We start from the raw sequence: 17,317 nt of genomic DNA, 5'->3' as shown, positions 1-17,317 counted from the left end.
TTCACGGAAATCGCCTAATTTTTCATGCGTTACATTGGTATAGCCCCTTAAGTTGAATATTCACCATTTTATTCCGTAACTTTTTGCCTTCTTTTCTTTCGATGATAATTTCATAATGTCACTCTAATGGAAGCTTCTTTTTTTCCCATTTTGCAAAAAAAAAGAAACAAAATGGAACAGGGTATTTTATCAAATTTATTCGAACTATAAGGTAACGTATCTGCCAACCCACCACTGAAGTTCCACGAGCTTTTGGTGAGCCACTAACGATGCGTTTGGCTTGGCGTTGTCTTGTGGGAACATAAACTTCAAACAGTGGCCATTAAGGAGTCAGTAGGGTAATCTTTTTTCCATTTTTTGTTTTCCATTTTTTTTTTTTTTTTTTTTGCATTTTCTGTTTCCTTACACCCTTAGAATTAATGTAGAAACCCACTTTACCATTGGAAGGTTTCGAAAAAGGCCCAAAAATAATAATTAGGGGTATGTCAATTTTTCAACTTTTATGTTCATCTTTTTATGCTTTTTCAGTACCTCAAACTTTAAACGCGTTTTTCTCAAAACACACTTTTTTAAACTGGCGGACATGATTCCGGTCGAACTACTCAAACGATTTGCTTAATTTTTTTTAAATGTTCACAAAACGCCTGGCTATCGTCCCTACATTTTTTATAATTTATTGTCAATGTTATACATAACAAAATTTATGTAAAAAAACATGGGGAAAAATTAAAACAAAAAACAAAAACCTTAATTACTTTTTTTTATTTATCAACAGTTTTTCATGATTCTAGTAGGGACGATAACCATTCAGGTACTTTTTAAGAATATATTGGGTTTTTGTGTTACAGATGATCCAAACATGAGAAATCGTGTCCGCCAGTGAAAGAACGTATCTCATTCACCCAACCATTTCTCCAAAATTTGTTTATACACTCCACGTTATACCTCATGATATGTGAAAAAAGTTCTATTATGGAATAAAAATTTCTATGAAAAAAAGAAAAAAAATAGGCCAGATTACCCTACTGACCCCTTAAAAATTACAAGAATTTTATCTTTGCTGTTGTACATATTTGAGGGGGTTTAAAACAATTTTGAGCCAGATACTAATAAAATGTTCCCTGAAATTCATTAGGGTCCCTTACATACAATAATCAATCATATGGAGTAAAGTGACTCGGATGTTCTATGTTTGTTATATGGGCGCTGGGTCTAGTTCTCGCCCAATTTTATACATTTTAGGCACAAAGATTATTAGTAAATTACGCTCTCTCATTTTCGTTCGAAAAGTTCGAAAGCCTTTATACTAGTTATATGGGAGCTAAGAGAAGTATTGACACGATTCATCCCATTTTCGACACACAGACAAACTATTGTCAAAAAATGGTTGTCCCTGAATTTCAATTATATATCTCGCACATTGATTGATTTTGCGGTAAAAATTCAACTATAGGTTTCGAACTGTTTTTGTTAGTTTTGGACAATTTATAGTCATAAGATGGCATACGCTAAAGGCATTATTCGTGCAAAGTTACATCCCGTTATTTTAATTGTTTATTGGTTTGTACACTGGAAAGAAAAGAGCCAGATGGAATTTGAAATTGTGTTATATGGGAAGTGGGCTTGGATGCAGTTCGATTTTGCCCATTTTCGCTCTGTGAATGTTTTGTATCGAGTTCGGTTGACCAGCTCCTGAGATATGTAATTTTATCTAATATTGGGCGATGCCACGCCCATCGTCTAATTTTTACACCGGCTCGTATAGAGCCCTCTCTTACCATCATGGATGTAAAATTTAATGTCTCTGGCGTATTTAGTTATTATTTTATCGCGCTTTAAGTAATTTTTAATAGTACCGTTGTATAGGGATTATCATCCGATTTCATCCATTTTTACACTGTCGGTAGGAAATCTTATTGTCCGTAGCGAATTTGGCTATTGCAGCTTTGGTGGTCTCGGAGATATGTCCATGAAATCTATTATAAGGCCGGGCCATGCCCATTTTTCAAAATTTTCAGCCCACAGGTGCTCCTTGCTACTGCAAGAAGCAGAACTGGTACATTCTTTGGTGTATGCTAGCGAAATCTAAAATTAATCTATCGCATATGTAATTCCTAGCAAAGCTTTTAGCTTGAAAAAGGGGGTTTCACTTAATAGTAGTTTCCAAAAATAGCAATAAAGCTTGACAAAATGGTAAAACAATGTATGGCTTCCAATAATCAAACGTGGCTACCAAACGTACTGAGAAACAGTAAAAACGAGAATTCTCTTTGCCTAATTTTCCATAGAAGCACATGAAAATGTATGTGAAATTTGTAATGAAATCCCTTTCTGCAATTTTCCAGCAGAAATACTATGTCCCAACTACATAAAACAACAACTGCGTTGGTGAAGCGCGCCTCTTTTTCGGCTGCTGCCACGGCAATGCCAAACGCTGTAACCTTGCCCGAGGCGCTAACGCATGAGCCACCAAGAATAAATACACCAAAAGCACCAACCGTAGCAACAACCAAAGCAAAGGAGAGGTGAGTAAAGCGTGCAGAAAAAAAATCAACAAATATTCAGCATTTTGTTTATTTATTTTTCTTTATATGGCAGCGCTCCGGTGTCGCATGCACGCCCCTATACAGCCGTACCGGGTCCCTGGGGTATGCCAGTGCTGGGCAATTCATGGCGCTTTGCGCCGTTAGTTGGTGAGTTTGAGCGCAAATACATATTATATTTCATATTAAATATACATATTTATGTGTTCTTTGATTTACTGCAGGCCAATATCGCATACAGGATTTGGATAAGGTCATGAAGGAGTTGCACATCAACTACGGCAAAATAGTTAAGGTTGGCGGGTTAATAGGACATCCGGATTTGTTGTTTATCTTCGATGGTGATGAGATTCGAAATATTTTCAAGAAGGAGGAAACCATGCCACACAGGTAATTTAAATAAATATTTTTGATAATGCCAATACAAGCCGCCTTCTGATTCAAATTGTGGATAGTAGCGAAACGAACAGATAACTGGTATAAATGCAATAAGCTGGCATAAACAAAGCGAGATAAAACAACAAGAAATTATACCAATTTAATTGCGTAGTTTCAATCCGTAAACTATTACTAAATATAATTTTAATTGTTAATAGCAGATAGATAGGTTAGATGCCTCCTTCAGTATGGCGGCGGGATCTCATTTAGAATATTGTGTTCGGTCCTTTGTGAAGCCAGACGAAAAACTACTGTTTGGATATTAGCTGTCGACAAAGCACAAATCTGTTTATGTATCATAAGTCTTTTATTTCTATTTCACTTAATTCTCTGAAAGTATGAGATCCGAGGTGTTATTGCCTTGTTGAAGTGTTGAAGCAATTTTATCTTATCTTCGTCTAAACAGCTGTTGCAGCGGGTATCCGGTAAGATATTCAATCATATTGCATGAATTCCGTTTGGACAATATTCAGTTAGAACACCTACAACCATCGAAAGATGGAGCTTGCTGAGAGCGAAGAGTTCACTAGACCTCTTGCGATTAACTCGGGGTCAGAAGAACAGCACTGGTTGACTGCACTCTTGCTGATAGTGAACCAATGTTTGCCGAGCTGATTTGAAACCCAACAGTCCAGTAGTGAACCACAAGAAGCTCGAGTCTGCAATGGGTGGTGGATTACTTCAAGTACGTCATTCTTTGAGAGAGAGTCGGTAAAAGTGTTTATGATTCCACTGTGAATATGGACAACTTTGTCGAGACTATCGCTGTAGAACAGTCATTTAGTATACAAGTACCGATCTTTATAAGTATGGCTATAAGTATTCCGCGCCTCTTCATATTACTTTAAAGCCCTTTGAGTACATATTAAAAGGGTTTACATAAGGGTTATGCAAAGTTTTGTTCTGGTCACTTAAACTGATGAATTTTTATTACGGAATACTTACGTTCCGTCCGGCTCTCTCTGTTGTGTAAGAGGGTTACTGAGTACAACATTAATTTTTGTTCTTAATTTGTAATTTCTGGAAGTTTATTGAAATGATGATAGAGCTAGAGCGAGACAAGTTAAAATCACACGAGACTTCGAAGTTGGTTTCTCTACAAACACCAGCAAAGTCCTCTGTAGGTTTACAACTTCTATGGTAAAGACGTGTCATAAGTTTTTTGTGATTGCCAAAACGTGATCTACGTTGCGCTGAAACTACAATAAAAACATACAACCGTCTATTTGCGGTCAACATTTGTATTCACTCTCTACTCATTTATTTGTATTCTTTACTCTTGAATATTTTGAAGACGTGAGTGCATAATATAAAACGTAAAGTATTAAAAAAGAAATCGAAAGTGCGAAATCCTAAGATCCATCGTCACACTTTGATCATAAAAAACAACAATACAAAGCTAGTCGATAACCGAAGTTCAACACACAAAGAGGTGCTAAATATTTATGTAAACTTCAGACATAATTTCTTGAAAACGAATGTTATCTTACATATGTATATATGTAAACAAAAACTATCGGCTGGTGATGTTGAACATAGCTGGCGGCATGACAAAAATAATAAAAATGCATACATACGAGGGCTGCTTGAGAGAACTGTGATTTGATGATAAAATATTGCTTTTTGAAGGAAAAAAATACAGTTGAAGCGAAAACTCGGCTTGATGGCGAGTTTCGTGACACCGGCCCAGAAAAACCAACCATCAAGGATTGGTATGCTAAGTTTAGACGTGGCGAAATAATCACCGAAGCCAGTGAACGTAGTGAACGCCCAAACGAGATCCTTAACGACGAAAACATAAAAAAAAAATCCACAAAATTATTTTGGATAACCGTAAAGTGAAGTTGTTCGAGCTTGCATGCGCCCGAAAGATATCAACTGAACAAGTACATCATATCATTCACGAACATTTGGATATGAGAAAGGTTTGTGAAAAGTGGTTGCCGCGCGAGTTCAGTTTTGACCAACGGCGAGTTGATGATTCGGAGCAGTGTTTGGAGATGTTCAAGCGCAATAAACCCGAGTGTTTGCGTGGATATGTAGCAACGGATGAAACATGACTCTATTATTTCACTCCGAAGTCCGAGCGACATTCATCCGTGTGCACTGCATATGATGAACCCGCTCCAAAGTATGGAAAAATGCAATAGTCTGCTGGCAAGGTTACGGCGTCTGTATTTTTGGATGCACATTGAATAGCTTTTATTGACTGCCTTGAAAAAGGAAGAACCATCAACAGCGACAAGCGTTATTGGACAGTTTGAGGGCCGAAAAACCGACGCATTTGAAGAAAAAAAAGAGCTGTTTCCGCCAGACCGTGTCAAAATCAGTGAAAACGATAGCAAAAATCTATGAATTGGGCTTTGGATTGTTTCCGCATTCACCGTATTCTCCAGATCTGGCCTCCAGCAACTATTTCCTGTTCCTAGATCTCTAACGAATGCTTGAAAGAAATTTTCGTCGAATGAAGTGCTGAACGCTGAAATTGAGACATATTTAGAAGCAAAGATCATATCATTACAAAAGTGGCATCGGAAAGTTGAAATAAAAAAAAAAAGAATTATGCCAAAAAAATTTTTTTACTTAAAAAAATATTCTAGGATGCTGAATGCTAATTATGTATGTTGGAATATATTTGAGTTGCGTCCCTATGCCATTTCTTGTGCTCGCCTTATCACCGCGCGAATCCTTGCTTTTGATTTCCTCTGAGACTATTTCAGTGATAAAAACTGCGCTTGGATATTTTGGAGATCCTGAAATATGGCACTTGGTATTACCTTAAACATTTTGTAACCGTGAGCAAAGCCGAGATCGCCTATAACTGTGTAAGCGATCTTTACGCCAATAAAGAAGAATAAGAAATATTATACATGGGCTCCACACAAATTTGTAATGTCGCTTCACAAAAAATAATTTTTCTCGATTTCATATTTGTTCATCATATATGACAAATAAATAATAACTTAAACAAATACAATTGCTTGTCTTTCAAGCACAATGAGGTCACGTTCAAAGTCGATATTGATACTCTATTAAAACCAATTGACAACTGAACTTAAGGCCATAATCAACAAAAAGAAACGAAATCAATAAAATCGAATATTAAAAAACTATTTTTGTAGATTGCTCGCTCGCTTTAATAGCCAGAAGCTGCAGTCTGTGGAGTGACTAGGCCTAGACGAGCGATCGACGTCGCGAGAAAGTACACGCTTGTGATATGCACATTTGAAGTGACGTCTGCGCATGTGCGACGCGCTATTTGTTATGCCGCTATATACATATGTATGAATATACTATAAATAACAAATATAATATCTTATACATATATTGTATAATATATTGTAGTTATGTATGTATGTCAGTATAACGCAAAGCATATAACGTAGCACCTTCGCCTCAAGATTTACGATTCTAATGGAGTTACTTGCAGCCAGCGGTGCACAATTGTGTTGGTTGATAGAAATTCACACGCAAGTAATTATGTAAAGGTGTATACATATGTAGTGGGTATATGTGCTTTTCACGCACGCATATTTTTTATGAGTTGTGTCACTGCGTGTGGAAACCTTAAGTTGGCTTGTGGGCTCACCGGAACTATGAATGTGGCAACTATATACTGACATATATACATATATATATAAATATACATATATATATAAATATACATATATATATAAATATACATATATATTATATTTGTTTTTCCGTATTTTATTACTACAAAAATTGTTGTTGCTGCATTTTTATTTATGTAACTATTTTGCTTGTTTATGCTCGCTCTATCACGCATGTCTTGAGGCGCCTTATAAACTTACATGCCCACGTACATACATACATCTTTAGCTACAACAACAGCATATACCATCATATATACTCTCTATATACTATAATGTGATAGTTCATTCAGCTTTGAGATGAGCCGTCGTCACTGTTACCAACTTTGGACAGGTTGGTTGGGACGTGTAAAAATTCAGTGATGAAGTTTGCTGCGTCATTGACGACAGCGCTCGTCTAGAACTTTTTCTTTTCATAATTTTATAATGCTCGCACTCATAGGAGGCCGCTAAGCCTTAGTATTTTCGGCTGTAATTTTCATGCGAAAATTTTTTAACTTTTCTATAACATTGCATTGACGATGTTATGACGAGGGGGATTCGAAAATATTCTGTAAACTATTCAGTAAACTCAACTGTCAGGAGTAGTTCTCACCTTTTCGAGTTCTTGGAAGTTCTCTAGGTGTATGCGCCGTTTTTTTAAGGAAAAATGTCTGACTCGCTGTTGTAAACTCGGCTACAACAGCATAACCGCTGTCTACGTCAATAAAGAAGAATAAGATGTTATACATACTTAGAACGTTTTGGCATACGGGCAATATTTGTATTATTGACAGTAACTTAAAATATTCATATCGGCCAAAAATGGAATCAAAGCGTGATAATTTCTGAACGAATATTTTTTTTACAACCCTCGACGTGAATTAACGCAGCAACAGTGTACCAATTCAATTTTTAGCAAAGAAGCTCAACCAATGAACAATGTTTATCGATGGTGTGATGAATTCAAACGAGAGCGTAGATCACTACCAAGATGAATTTCGTGAAGGCGGCCAAAATTATTTGTTGTTCTGGAAACGGACTACTTTTTACTCCCGTACGTAAAACACAAACTAAGAGATAAACGTGCTTCGACACCGAAAGAGGCGGGTGATGCGCTTAGAACGCAAGTTTTGGGGATAACTCTATCCCCAAAAAAAAAAAGCTTAGAATATTGGTTCAAAAGCATGCCACAGTGTCTAGATCTTAAAGGAGAATATTTTTTTAAAACAATAGAGAGATTTTCGATGATTAAAATTTGTTTTTGTTCTTTAATCACGTACCTTTACTGCATATAATACATACATATGTACATATATACTATAAATTTGTTTAAACCTCAAATCCTCTGCTCTCACATTACTAACGATTTTTTTTTTATAAACATGCAATTAAATGTTGTAAATTAATTTATGAGCGTGTATCTTTTGCAGACCCTCAATGCCATCACTCAAACATTATAAGGGAAAATTGCGACGCGATTTCTTCGGCGACATCGCCGGTCTCATTGGTGTGTAAGTATTGGAAGGCAAAGCAAGAAAAGAAAGGCGATTACTTTTCCACACACACACACACAAACATACATACATATATGCAGACACTTGCGCATGCAGCGAAGTGTAATATCAATGTAATGAATTTATGCTTGTATACTCACTTTAGACATGGCAAAAACTGGGCGCTGTTCCGTCAAGAGGTACAACAAATACTACTACAACCGCAAACGGCTAAACAGTATGTGCCGCCATTAAATGAAATTGCCAGTGAATTTATGCAAAGGTGAGGTTTTATGGATAAATAAATGTTTAGTTTAACTTTTGTTATTTATGTATATGCAGTGGTCGCCAGATAATTAGAACAGATTCTAAGAAATGTAAGAATTGATATTTTTTTTGTTTTAATAATTGAGCACAATTGATTTGCAGAACGGAAAAATAAGGTTAAAGAGAGCAGCCACCAAGTTGTAGATATATTAAGAAGTACCGTTAGGCGACGATTTCTACAATAGCATTCAGAAGTGCATTTCTTATAACGGGGTAATGGGGTTTTCAATAAGGGCGCTACAAAAGTAGACCGATAGGGACAGCAAACGATGCCATATTTTTTCCCGCTCTTTTGACATTTCTCTTCTGTAAGATTTGCCATTTCATCGTGGAAAGATATACGACGCAACAACGAGTCGAAATTATTAAAATACCGAAATTCGGTGTTCGCTTTAAGAGCGCTACACCCAATTTATGGTCGTCATAATCGTCTTGTCAGATCAACAATTGAACGTCTAGTGGAAAAATTTGAATTCACAGGCACAGCACAAAATGTTCCCGTGCCAGTGTGACAAAAAAGTGCACGTAGTTTTGATGATATTGCTGCCGCTACCTCATCAATTTAGGAAGACCCAAATCAGTCTCTCACACCTCGTTCTCAAGTGTTGGGCATATCTGTGACGTCCTTGTGGCGAATTTTGCGAAAAGATCTTGACCTACATCCTTACAATATCAAATTGACGCAAGAACTGAAGCCGCTTGACCACCAGAATCGTCGTATGTGCGTGAATTGGGCTGAGCAACAACTTGAGAATGATCCGGATTTTCATCGAAAAATCATCTTCAGCGATGAGGCTCATTTCTGGCTGAATGGCTTCGTCTTCGTCAATAAGCAAAATATGCGTTATTGGCCAGGCAGCAATCCACACGTACTCCATGAGCCACCATTACATCCCGAAAAAATTACAGTTTGGTGGGGTTTATGGGCCGGCGGCGTCATTAAGCCGTACTTTTTTCGTGATGATCAAGACCGGCACTTTATTGTGAATGGGAATCGCTACCGCTCAATGACAACCGAGTATTATTGGCCCGAATTGGATGATATGGACTTGGACAATAGTGATACCAACAGGACGCCGCCACAAGCCACACAGCAAATGTCACAATCGATTGATTGAAAACCATGTTTGGTAAACGTGTTATCTTACGAAATGGCTCAGTCGTGCGTCAAGTCTATGATCTTAATAACAAGCCAGCGACGATTGATGAACTTCGTACGAATATCGAACATGAAATTGCAGCAGTCGGCCGATTTATGCTTGAAAACCGTAGAAAATTGGGTCTGAATCTGAACTTCTGCAAGCGTGCCCGTGGTGGCCATGCAAAAGAAATCGAGTTGCATACATAATGACCTTGAATATACTTTCACAGAAATAAAGAATTTCATTGATATCCCAAACCGTTTTTGAAAACCTCTTATTGAAATCACCGTTACAAACAGACAGACGAACATTGTAAAACCGACTCAGATCAAATAAATAGTAAGTGCTGAACATAAAGCACATTTACGAAAATAAGCGCTAGAATTGGCAAAAATTATTAGCATTCCTAATAATATGACCACCACTGTATATACTAACAGCACCAAAATATATTATGTAGCACAATTTTTCAAATTTTAGTTAAATGAGGCGTCAAAAAAGAGACAAGAAAATATGAAGTAAACTTGTATGTAACATAATACCGTTACTTGCTAATCTTTTTGCGTGTAAATTATAAATTACAGAGTACATGAAATGCGCAATGAAAAGCATGAGCTGCCAGCGAATTTTCTGCACGAATTACACAAATGGGCGTTGGAATGTGAGTAAAATAAATTGTAATAAATGTAAAATGTCTGGCAGGACACTAATGTTTTATATATCTATGTATATGTATATGTGTATGGAGCCCAAGCTTTAACTGAAAATAACATTTTGTACGTGTTGCTCTCGCCTGACAGCTGTGGGACGCGTGGCATTGGACACACGCCTTGGCTGCTTGTCGCCAGATGGCAGTGAGGAGTCGCAACAAATCATAAACGCCATAAACACTTTCTTCTGGGCTGTGCCGGAATTGGAGCTGCGCATGCCACTGTGGCGTTTCTATCCGACCAAGGCGTATCGCAGTTTCGTCAAGGCGTTGGATCAGTTTACCGAGTAAGTTGATGGTCAAGGTGATGGTTGTTGTTGTTATTGTTCTTGATATATTTTCATAATAATTAGTTGTTACTATAGTACTATAGAGCCTATTTATAGTACTATAGATTAGTATAAATGGCATAACGTTTAATTAATTGGCGTATTTCATTTCACTCCATAGAATTTGCATGCGAAACATAAGTCGCACAATGGATCGCGAAGATGCTGCGCTGGCGTTGCCGCATTCCGCCGGCGCTGATTCGATTGTGGGACGCATTGTGCGCAAAACCGGCAACCGCAAATTGGCAGCTGTGTTGGCGTTGGATTTATTCTTGGTTGGCGTGGATACGGTGAGCTTTTATAAATTTAATGAGCAGTGTATGCTTTTTTTTTAATGATGAGTAAGGCATATTAATTATATAAATATAAGAAGATATGCAGATTTTTGCCACTCAGATTGAGGTATCCCCAAAACATGCTATTGAACGCATCATTATGTGCTTATTTTTTACGAGAATAAAAGAAAGCCAAGTCAGGACTTTTCAAGTACTCATAAAATCGCTCTTTTGAGTGCTCAAAAATACAGTTGTCTCAGTCGATGTGTGAAAGTTTGTATTGTTTTGGTGAAGAATGATGCGTCTTTGACGGTTGATTTTCCTTATTTCTGGAAAGACAATTGAGAAACAGAATTTACTGCCCTGCATTGTTACGGCAGTGCAATTTTTCCAGAAAACAGGAAACCATTTACTTACAGGAAACCATTTACTTACATATTGCACTTCAACTGATGAAAATATTGAACAAAAAAATAAAAGATTTAGTGCTTGAAGATCGTCAGGCTAGTATTAGAGAAATGGAAAGAGAGCTCGACATCTCTCGTTAGTCCGTTCGAATGGTTTTGATGGATCGTACCGATAAAGCTGAATTTTGTTTTTTAAAAAGAGTACCGTAAACAGTTCTCTTTGGAGATGTTTGATCATTCGAACTCCGATCCCACATTCTTGGAGAGCATTATAACTGCCGATGAGAAATGAATTTATGAGTTTGACATGCAAATCAACAATCATCGGTATGGAACCCGGTTTTAGTCGATCGGAGAGATAAAACAAAATTCCCTGAAGGAGCTGAAGGCCATTCCAAAAAGTCGTTATTAAAAGTGTTTTGTGGACTGGAAAAGTCGTTGGCATAAGTCGTGTATTACAACTAAGTATACGTAAGATCTTTTAACTTCGTAATTCGTAATCCGCTCCCTAAACTTTAAATTCGTTCTTCTCCGAACACTGTATTGAGAGTCGGTAGAACATTTTTAGATATATTTAGCAGGAAATGATCGAAGGAATAAGATTTTCGTTAATAACTTTGATTTTTAAGCCAATTTGCACTAGACATTTTTTCACAAAAAAAAAAAAAATTTTTCGGGGAAAAAATATTCACCAGTCCTACGACTAATAATATTATTTTCAAGTTTTGGATTAGAGATAATTTTAAGCTGAAAATTATTTTCACTTACACACTTTTTTTCGGAGGTCACCGCTTATTAAAGTATCTTAAATTCTGCTAAAATAACGATATTAATGGTTCATTTATATAAATAATAATTAATTATACATTTATTAATTTTTTTTTGGTACTTTAAAATATTTTAAAATTTAATGAAAATTTCCTAAAATAATCGATTAATATTTTCAATATTTTTCATGTATTCTTTTAATTTAATAAGTACAATAATTAATGGATTTTCCGCATTTTTATTGAGTTCACTTTTTTTTTCTCCATTTTTAATAAATTAATGCAATTTTATTTTATGATATTTTTTTTTTTATTGGTCTCATGCATTTCATTATATTTATTTTCTTGCCAATTAATTGAATTTTATGCGCCTCATTCAGAATTATTACATGTATTAATTGGCCATTGCAGACCTCCGTTGCCGTTTCGTCGACCATTTATCAATTAGCGAAAAATCCCGATAAGCAGCAGCAGCTTTACGAAGAATTGCGAAGTGTATTTCCAACGCGTGAAGCAGAAATCGATCAAAGCGCTTTGGAGCAAATACCTTATTTGAGAGCCTGCATAAAAGAGACTTTGAGGTGCGCTATTTTTAAACACTACCAATAAGTGTATGCATACTATATACATATGTATGTATGTATGTATGTAAAAACATATATGAAAGCAACAAGTATTATATTTAATGCAAAACGAATTATATTTTATTGTTGTTGTGCTTGTTATTTGCAGAATGTATCCAGTTGTCATTGCGAATGGCAGAAGTTTGCAAACAGACGCTGTAATTGCTGGCTATCACATACCTAAAGGTGTAAGTATATAAATAATAAATTTGTAAAAGGGCGAGGCAAAAGAAACTTATATCGAATTTATGGGTTAAACTGAACATAAACAGGCATTCTAAAGCTATTAACTGAACGTGGATATCATATCATTCACGAATATTTGAAAAAAAATCCATGAATTAGGCTAGGAATTGCTGCCGCATCCACTGAATTCTGCAGATCTGCTTCCCAGCGACTATTTCCGTACTCAGATGCCAAAGGAATGTTCGCTGGGAGGAAATTTTCGTTGAATGAAGAAGTAATCGCCGAAACGGAGGCATATTTTGAAGCAATAGAAGTTGGAGGGTCGCTATAATTCGTATATCAACCTTGCAAGGAATTTGCCGAATTTTGTCAAAAAATGTGTTTCACTATGGTAGGACGGAGACTTTTCAGTTGACCTATTATATACTAAGAAAAGGGCAGGCCATAACTTCGATTTTATTGTTTTTTTTTTGGCTCACCATAATGTGTATGTAAGTATACTATGCATAGTATATATCAAGATGTTTTTACGTAGGTGTATGTTATATGCCTACCTGCATGTTATAAATAGAAAATATTCGGAGGATAACATATGTACACTTATTAAAAGATAGACTAAAAGAAGATTTGCAATAATCCCCATATATGCCGCATAATTTAGTCTTGATGCTTAAGAGAAATTTCAATCAGTCGATAATACAAGTACTTAGTCTTCGTGTCAGTTTAACCATACCACCAGTTCAGTTTGGAACTTAGCTATGATTGTCACTAAATTTCTTATGAAGAAGTATTAAATTTCTATTGTTGTTGTTGCAGTGAAATAAAACAGTTCCTTAATATTTTAATAAGAATGCGAACAAGTTAGTACAGCACGTGATCTTAAAGTTTAGGCTATTTTCCGTTATATGGAACTATCTTGGGAACTGTTGTGGTAACTGTTATGGTAAAGTCATTAACATTTCTTGAATTTAACGACGCTTTTCAATTGCCATTCTGCAGCACCTGCCTACTATTTGAGAAGCTATTTGTACATATTCGATTTATTAATATTTTGTTTAGCACGGACACGCACCTTTTATCAGATTTCCTCGAGCAATGGTCAACTTTTACCTTAAAATACTAGGAAATTCCTAAATATTTTGGCATCATTCAAAGAAAATGTAAATTATTAAAGAAGACAGAAATTGGGAGTTTTCCCTGAACATAAAACATATGTTTCCATACCTTTAAGGCAGAGTTTACAATCATCACATACGGTAAGGTAAGCAGTTGATCCTCTGGCAGGATTATAAAGCATTATTCCTTAATGATTCATAAAGATCTTAAGTAAACCGTGTTGATAATACCCGAGTGATCTATTTTTGAATTTGTAGAGATTAAGTGTCCTTTATAAGCTTAGAGCCAGTACAAGAAATGCAGTACTGTGAAATTCCTATGGCTATTGTTAGATGAAAAACGGTTAACAGTTGTTGTTGAGTTAATCAAATCGTAATCTACGTCCCTATTCATTCTTTATTTTCCAATGGTGCCGACTTTTACTGAATTAACTATTCGAAGACCAGAAAAAACTCACCATTTCAGCGCTCAAAATATTTCAACAAACAACAGTCTCGGTTCAACTAACGTTGGGTTTGATTCTACGTGTTCGCCTATCAAGATTTTATGAAATGGTTTTTATTCAATCGAGGAGTTTCATGAGGCATATGCGTTTCCTTCTTTAGTGAAAGGAGTATCTGCCCAACCTTTCATATTATAATTTCCTTACTCCTTTGAATGAAGCAACAAAGGACTGCAGATTCTTTGAGTATAACTAAATAACAGTTACAACTTTGGTGTGAACATTTTACCTTATTTTACTGAAATTAACTTGGATCACTGCGACATGGAGTCTACTCTTAGCGGCACCTTCTCCGCGCGGATACCTTCAAAACATATGTGAGTGTGGCGGGCGGAGTCGTTAGAGAAGTGGTGCAGTCAGCTTTTTTACGGAAAGATCGAAGCTCATAGGTACGGTTGGAGGGAGAGGCTTCGGGAGCTCTCAATCACCTTTTGTTTCAGACTGCCAAACTACTATAGTGTCCTTACAAAAGTGGCAGTCATAAATGTAGCAGCAGATGTACTTTTCCCAGTATAACCTCGTTTAGGGAGGTAAGCATCCAGGCCTTGAGCTCGCTGACTGCTCTAAGTTAAGTTTCAAGGAATGTATGACCTCACTACCAGTAGCATCAAGCTACTTCCATACTAAAGTTGTTTGGGTGTCTGGCCGCTTCGGAATCATCGGAATTGTAAAATCGATGAGATCAAAAATGAGGAGGGGTTCCCCTGTCTTCATGCATTTGGGCGCTGGACTTATGGGCTTTGCGCGAGCTCAGCAAGCGTGGGTCAGCAACCAGTAACCCGTCTGGCCCAGAGTGAAACGTAAAAGATCCATTGAACTGCTAGCTCTTTGTAAGGCTCACATCGACGCAATGATAGGCGTCCTAACTTTACACTGTCCCATTGGCACTCATGCGATGAAGGTGGACACAATTTGTCAAAAATGTGTTGGAAACACCTAGACTCTTTCTCGTCTACTGTCCAGCTGTTGCATGACTAAGATTGAAAGATTTCGGTCGCCAAACTTTCCAGGAGAAGTTCTAGGTATCACAACGGACAAGCATCTCCTGTTGGCCAAGTGAGATTTTTCGTGGTCTTACGAGAAATCTGCCTATTTACCTAACCTACCCCACTGAAATAATTTCTCAATGACGACAAAAGGAATCCGCAGAATGCTCTTTATCCAATACAATTTATATTTATAAAACGGAGCTTTGGAATCTGTCCTGTCTCAGGTTCCGTAGATAAGATTTGGAATCTTTACTTATTATATTTCAGGTTTAGATAAGATTTATTTTGATGATTCTTATGCAACACTGAGGAGTTTCATGAGCAGTATTCATTATTTTCCTATATTTGAAGGCATTTCGTCTTCGAACTCTGCGGTAAAAATGTATTCTTTAAAGCTCAATCTGATCACTTTTTAAAATGTCAATGTAGCACTTCTGTGGTTTTTCATAGAAAGTTCAAAGGACCGAATGAGGTTCGTTTGAAAGAGCTTGTTCATTATACTAGTTCTTCGTAGACATCGCTGTCAGCAAAGAATGTCTGTATCTGCGCAAAGCACATATCCGGTCAAGGACAACATTCGCTAAAACTATTTTACGAATGTTTTATGTCGCTACAAAAACAACAAAATCTTCGTAGACAAAAATATGTGAAAAATTAAAGTTTTTTAAGTAAAATTTTAGTTATTTTTTACATATCGTTCTGCTTTAAAAATAATTCGTTACTTCTACATCTAAAAAACAGCAATTTTTTTGTGAGTCTATTAAAAAAAAATAGACCGGAGGTAAATTATATCTTTCGAAATCGCTGAAAATGTACCACTTTACAAATAGTACAACAAGCCATAGCCGTTACACTGCCACACCCAGGGTACACACACACACACACACACACTCACACAAAACATTCAAAGACCTGGTGCCGACGAGCTCCCCTCTGAATGTCTAAATTTTAATAATCTTAATTGCTTAGCACCTACTAACCAAACGCTGGGCGACAAGTGCCCATAAACACATAAATCAAATATCACTTTAACGGTATTTTCTTTCGTTCTATTTATTTACCCACTCCCACCATGGACTTGCGTATGCACAAATGTTTATTGGTGTTGTTTTTTTTCTTTCTTTTTTTCAGACACATGTCATATTCCCGCATCTGGTGGTGTCCAATGATCCCGCGTATTTTCCAGAACCGAAACGTTTTCTGCCCGAACGTTGGCTGAAGCGAGGCGAAACGAGTGAGTTGCCATGCCGAGCATTCATTGCATGTGTCAATGCCAATTGACACAGAAGACAAAAACAAAATACACACACACACACGCTAGCCCCACTCAACCGCAGAGTGTAAAATAAAAGAAAAGTAAAAAAAAAATAAAAACAAATTAAATGTCGGTGCAAATTTCGCGCACGAAACGCCTCCAGGCAGTGTGCGCGCGTGTGTGTGTGTGTATGCGCGTGTATTGCAATCTAGTCATGCCTTACATTTTCATTACAATCCGTAGGTGCCGAATGCCCACATGCCGGACGTAAAATTCATCCCTTTGTCAGTTTACCGTTTGGCTATGGCCGACGCATGTGTGTGGGACGTCGGTTTGCCGAAATTGAATTGAATATGCTGTTGGCGAAGGTGAGTATCGCGCACAATGTGCAAATGAATGAATGCGCGAATGCACAAACATGAAAGAGGGGTTTCACTAAGGTCATATCAAAGCTCGAGGCAAACAGATGGTACTCTTTGAGAGCTCATTTCATTTTTAAGCATTGGCAAGCCACTTGGAGGCCTTTGGTGTGGAATAGTGACGTATGGGGCACAAAAGAACCGGTTTCCTAAGATAAATAGATGAAGACCCACCAAGCCCCAGCATATTGAGATATTCCA

The 17,317-nt window shown here is 36.9% G+C and overlaps 2 protein-coding genes across 7 annotated transcripts in view; one reads left to right on the top strand and one right to left on the bottom strand.

Moving 5' to 3' along the window:
• The window catches only part of LOC120771313 (G protein alpha o subunit), a 104,117-nt gene that overhangs the window by 27,401 nt on the left and 59,399 nt on the right, over positions 1-17,317 (bottom strand). The gene's annotated exons all lie outside the window — the stretch shown is intronic.
• The window catches only part of LOC120771311 (probable cytochrome P450 49a1), a 28,404-nt gene that overhangs the window by 8,374 nt on the left and 2,713 nt on the right, over positions 1-17,317 (top strand). The window contains exons 2-13 of one of the 2 annotated variants that reach the window (XM_040099247.1): positions 2,349-2,525; positions 2,599-2,693; positions 2,768-2,933; positions 8,008-8,088; positions 8,237-8,353; positions 10,124-10,200; positions 10,340-10,535; positions 10,699-10,867; positions 12,438-12,607; positions 12,759-12,837; positions 16,574-16,676; positions 16,941-17,065. In XM_040099247.1, the coding sequence (XP_039955181.1) occupies positions 2,356-2,525; positions 2,599-2,693; positions 2,768-2,933; positions 8,008-8,088; positions 8,237-8,353; positions 10,124-10,200; positions 10,340-10,535; positions 10,699-10,867; positions 12,438-12,607; positions 12,759-12,837; positions 16,574-16,676; positions 16,941-17,065 (1,548 nt within the window). In that variant the 5' untranslated portion in view covers positions 2,349-2,355. Of the gene's footprint in view, positions 1-2,345; positions 2,526-2,598; positions 2,694-2,767; positions 2,934-8,007; positions 8,089-8,236; positions 8,354-10,123; positions 10,201-10,339; positions 10,536-10,698; positions 10,868-12,437; positions 12,608-12,758; positions 12,838-16,573; positions 16,677-16,940; positions 17,066-17,317 lie in introns of both variants that reach the window. The other variant, XM_040099246.1, reaches the window with a different exon arrangement.

Source organism: Bactrocera tryoni, chromosome 3 (genome assembly GCF_016617805.1).
Source record: "Bactrocera tryoni isolate S06 chromosome 3, CSIRO_BtryS06_freeze2, whole genome shotgun sequence".
Taxonomy (NCBI): domain Eukaryota; kingdom Metazoa; phylum Arthropoda; class Insecta; order Diptera; family Tephritidae; genus Bactrocera; species Bactrocera tryoni.
This window is presented reverse-complemented; position numbering and strand designations above follow the sequence as displayed.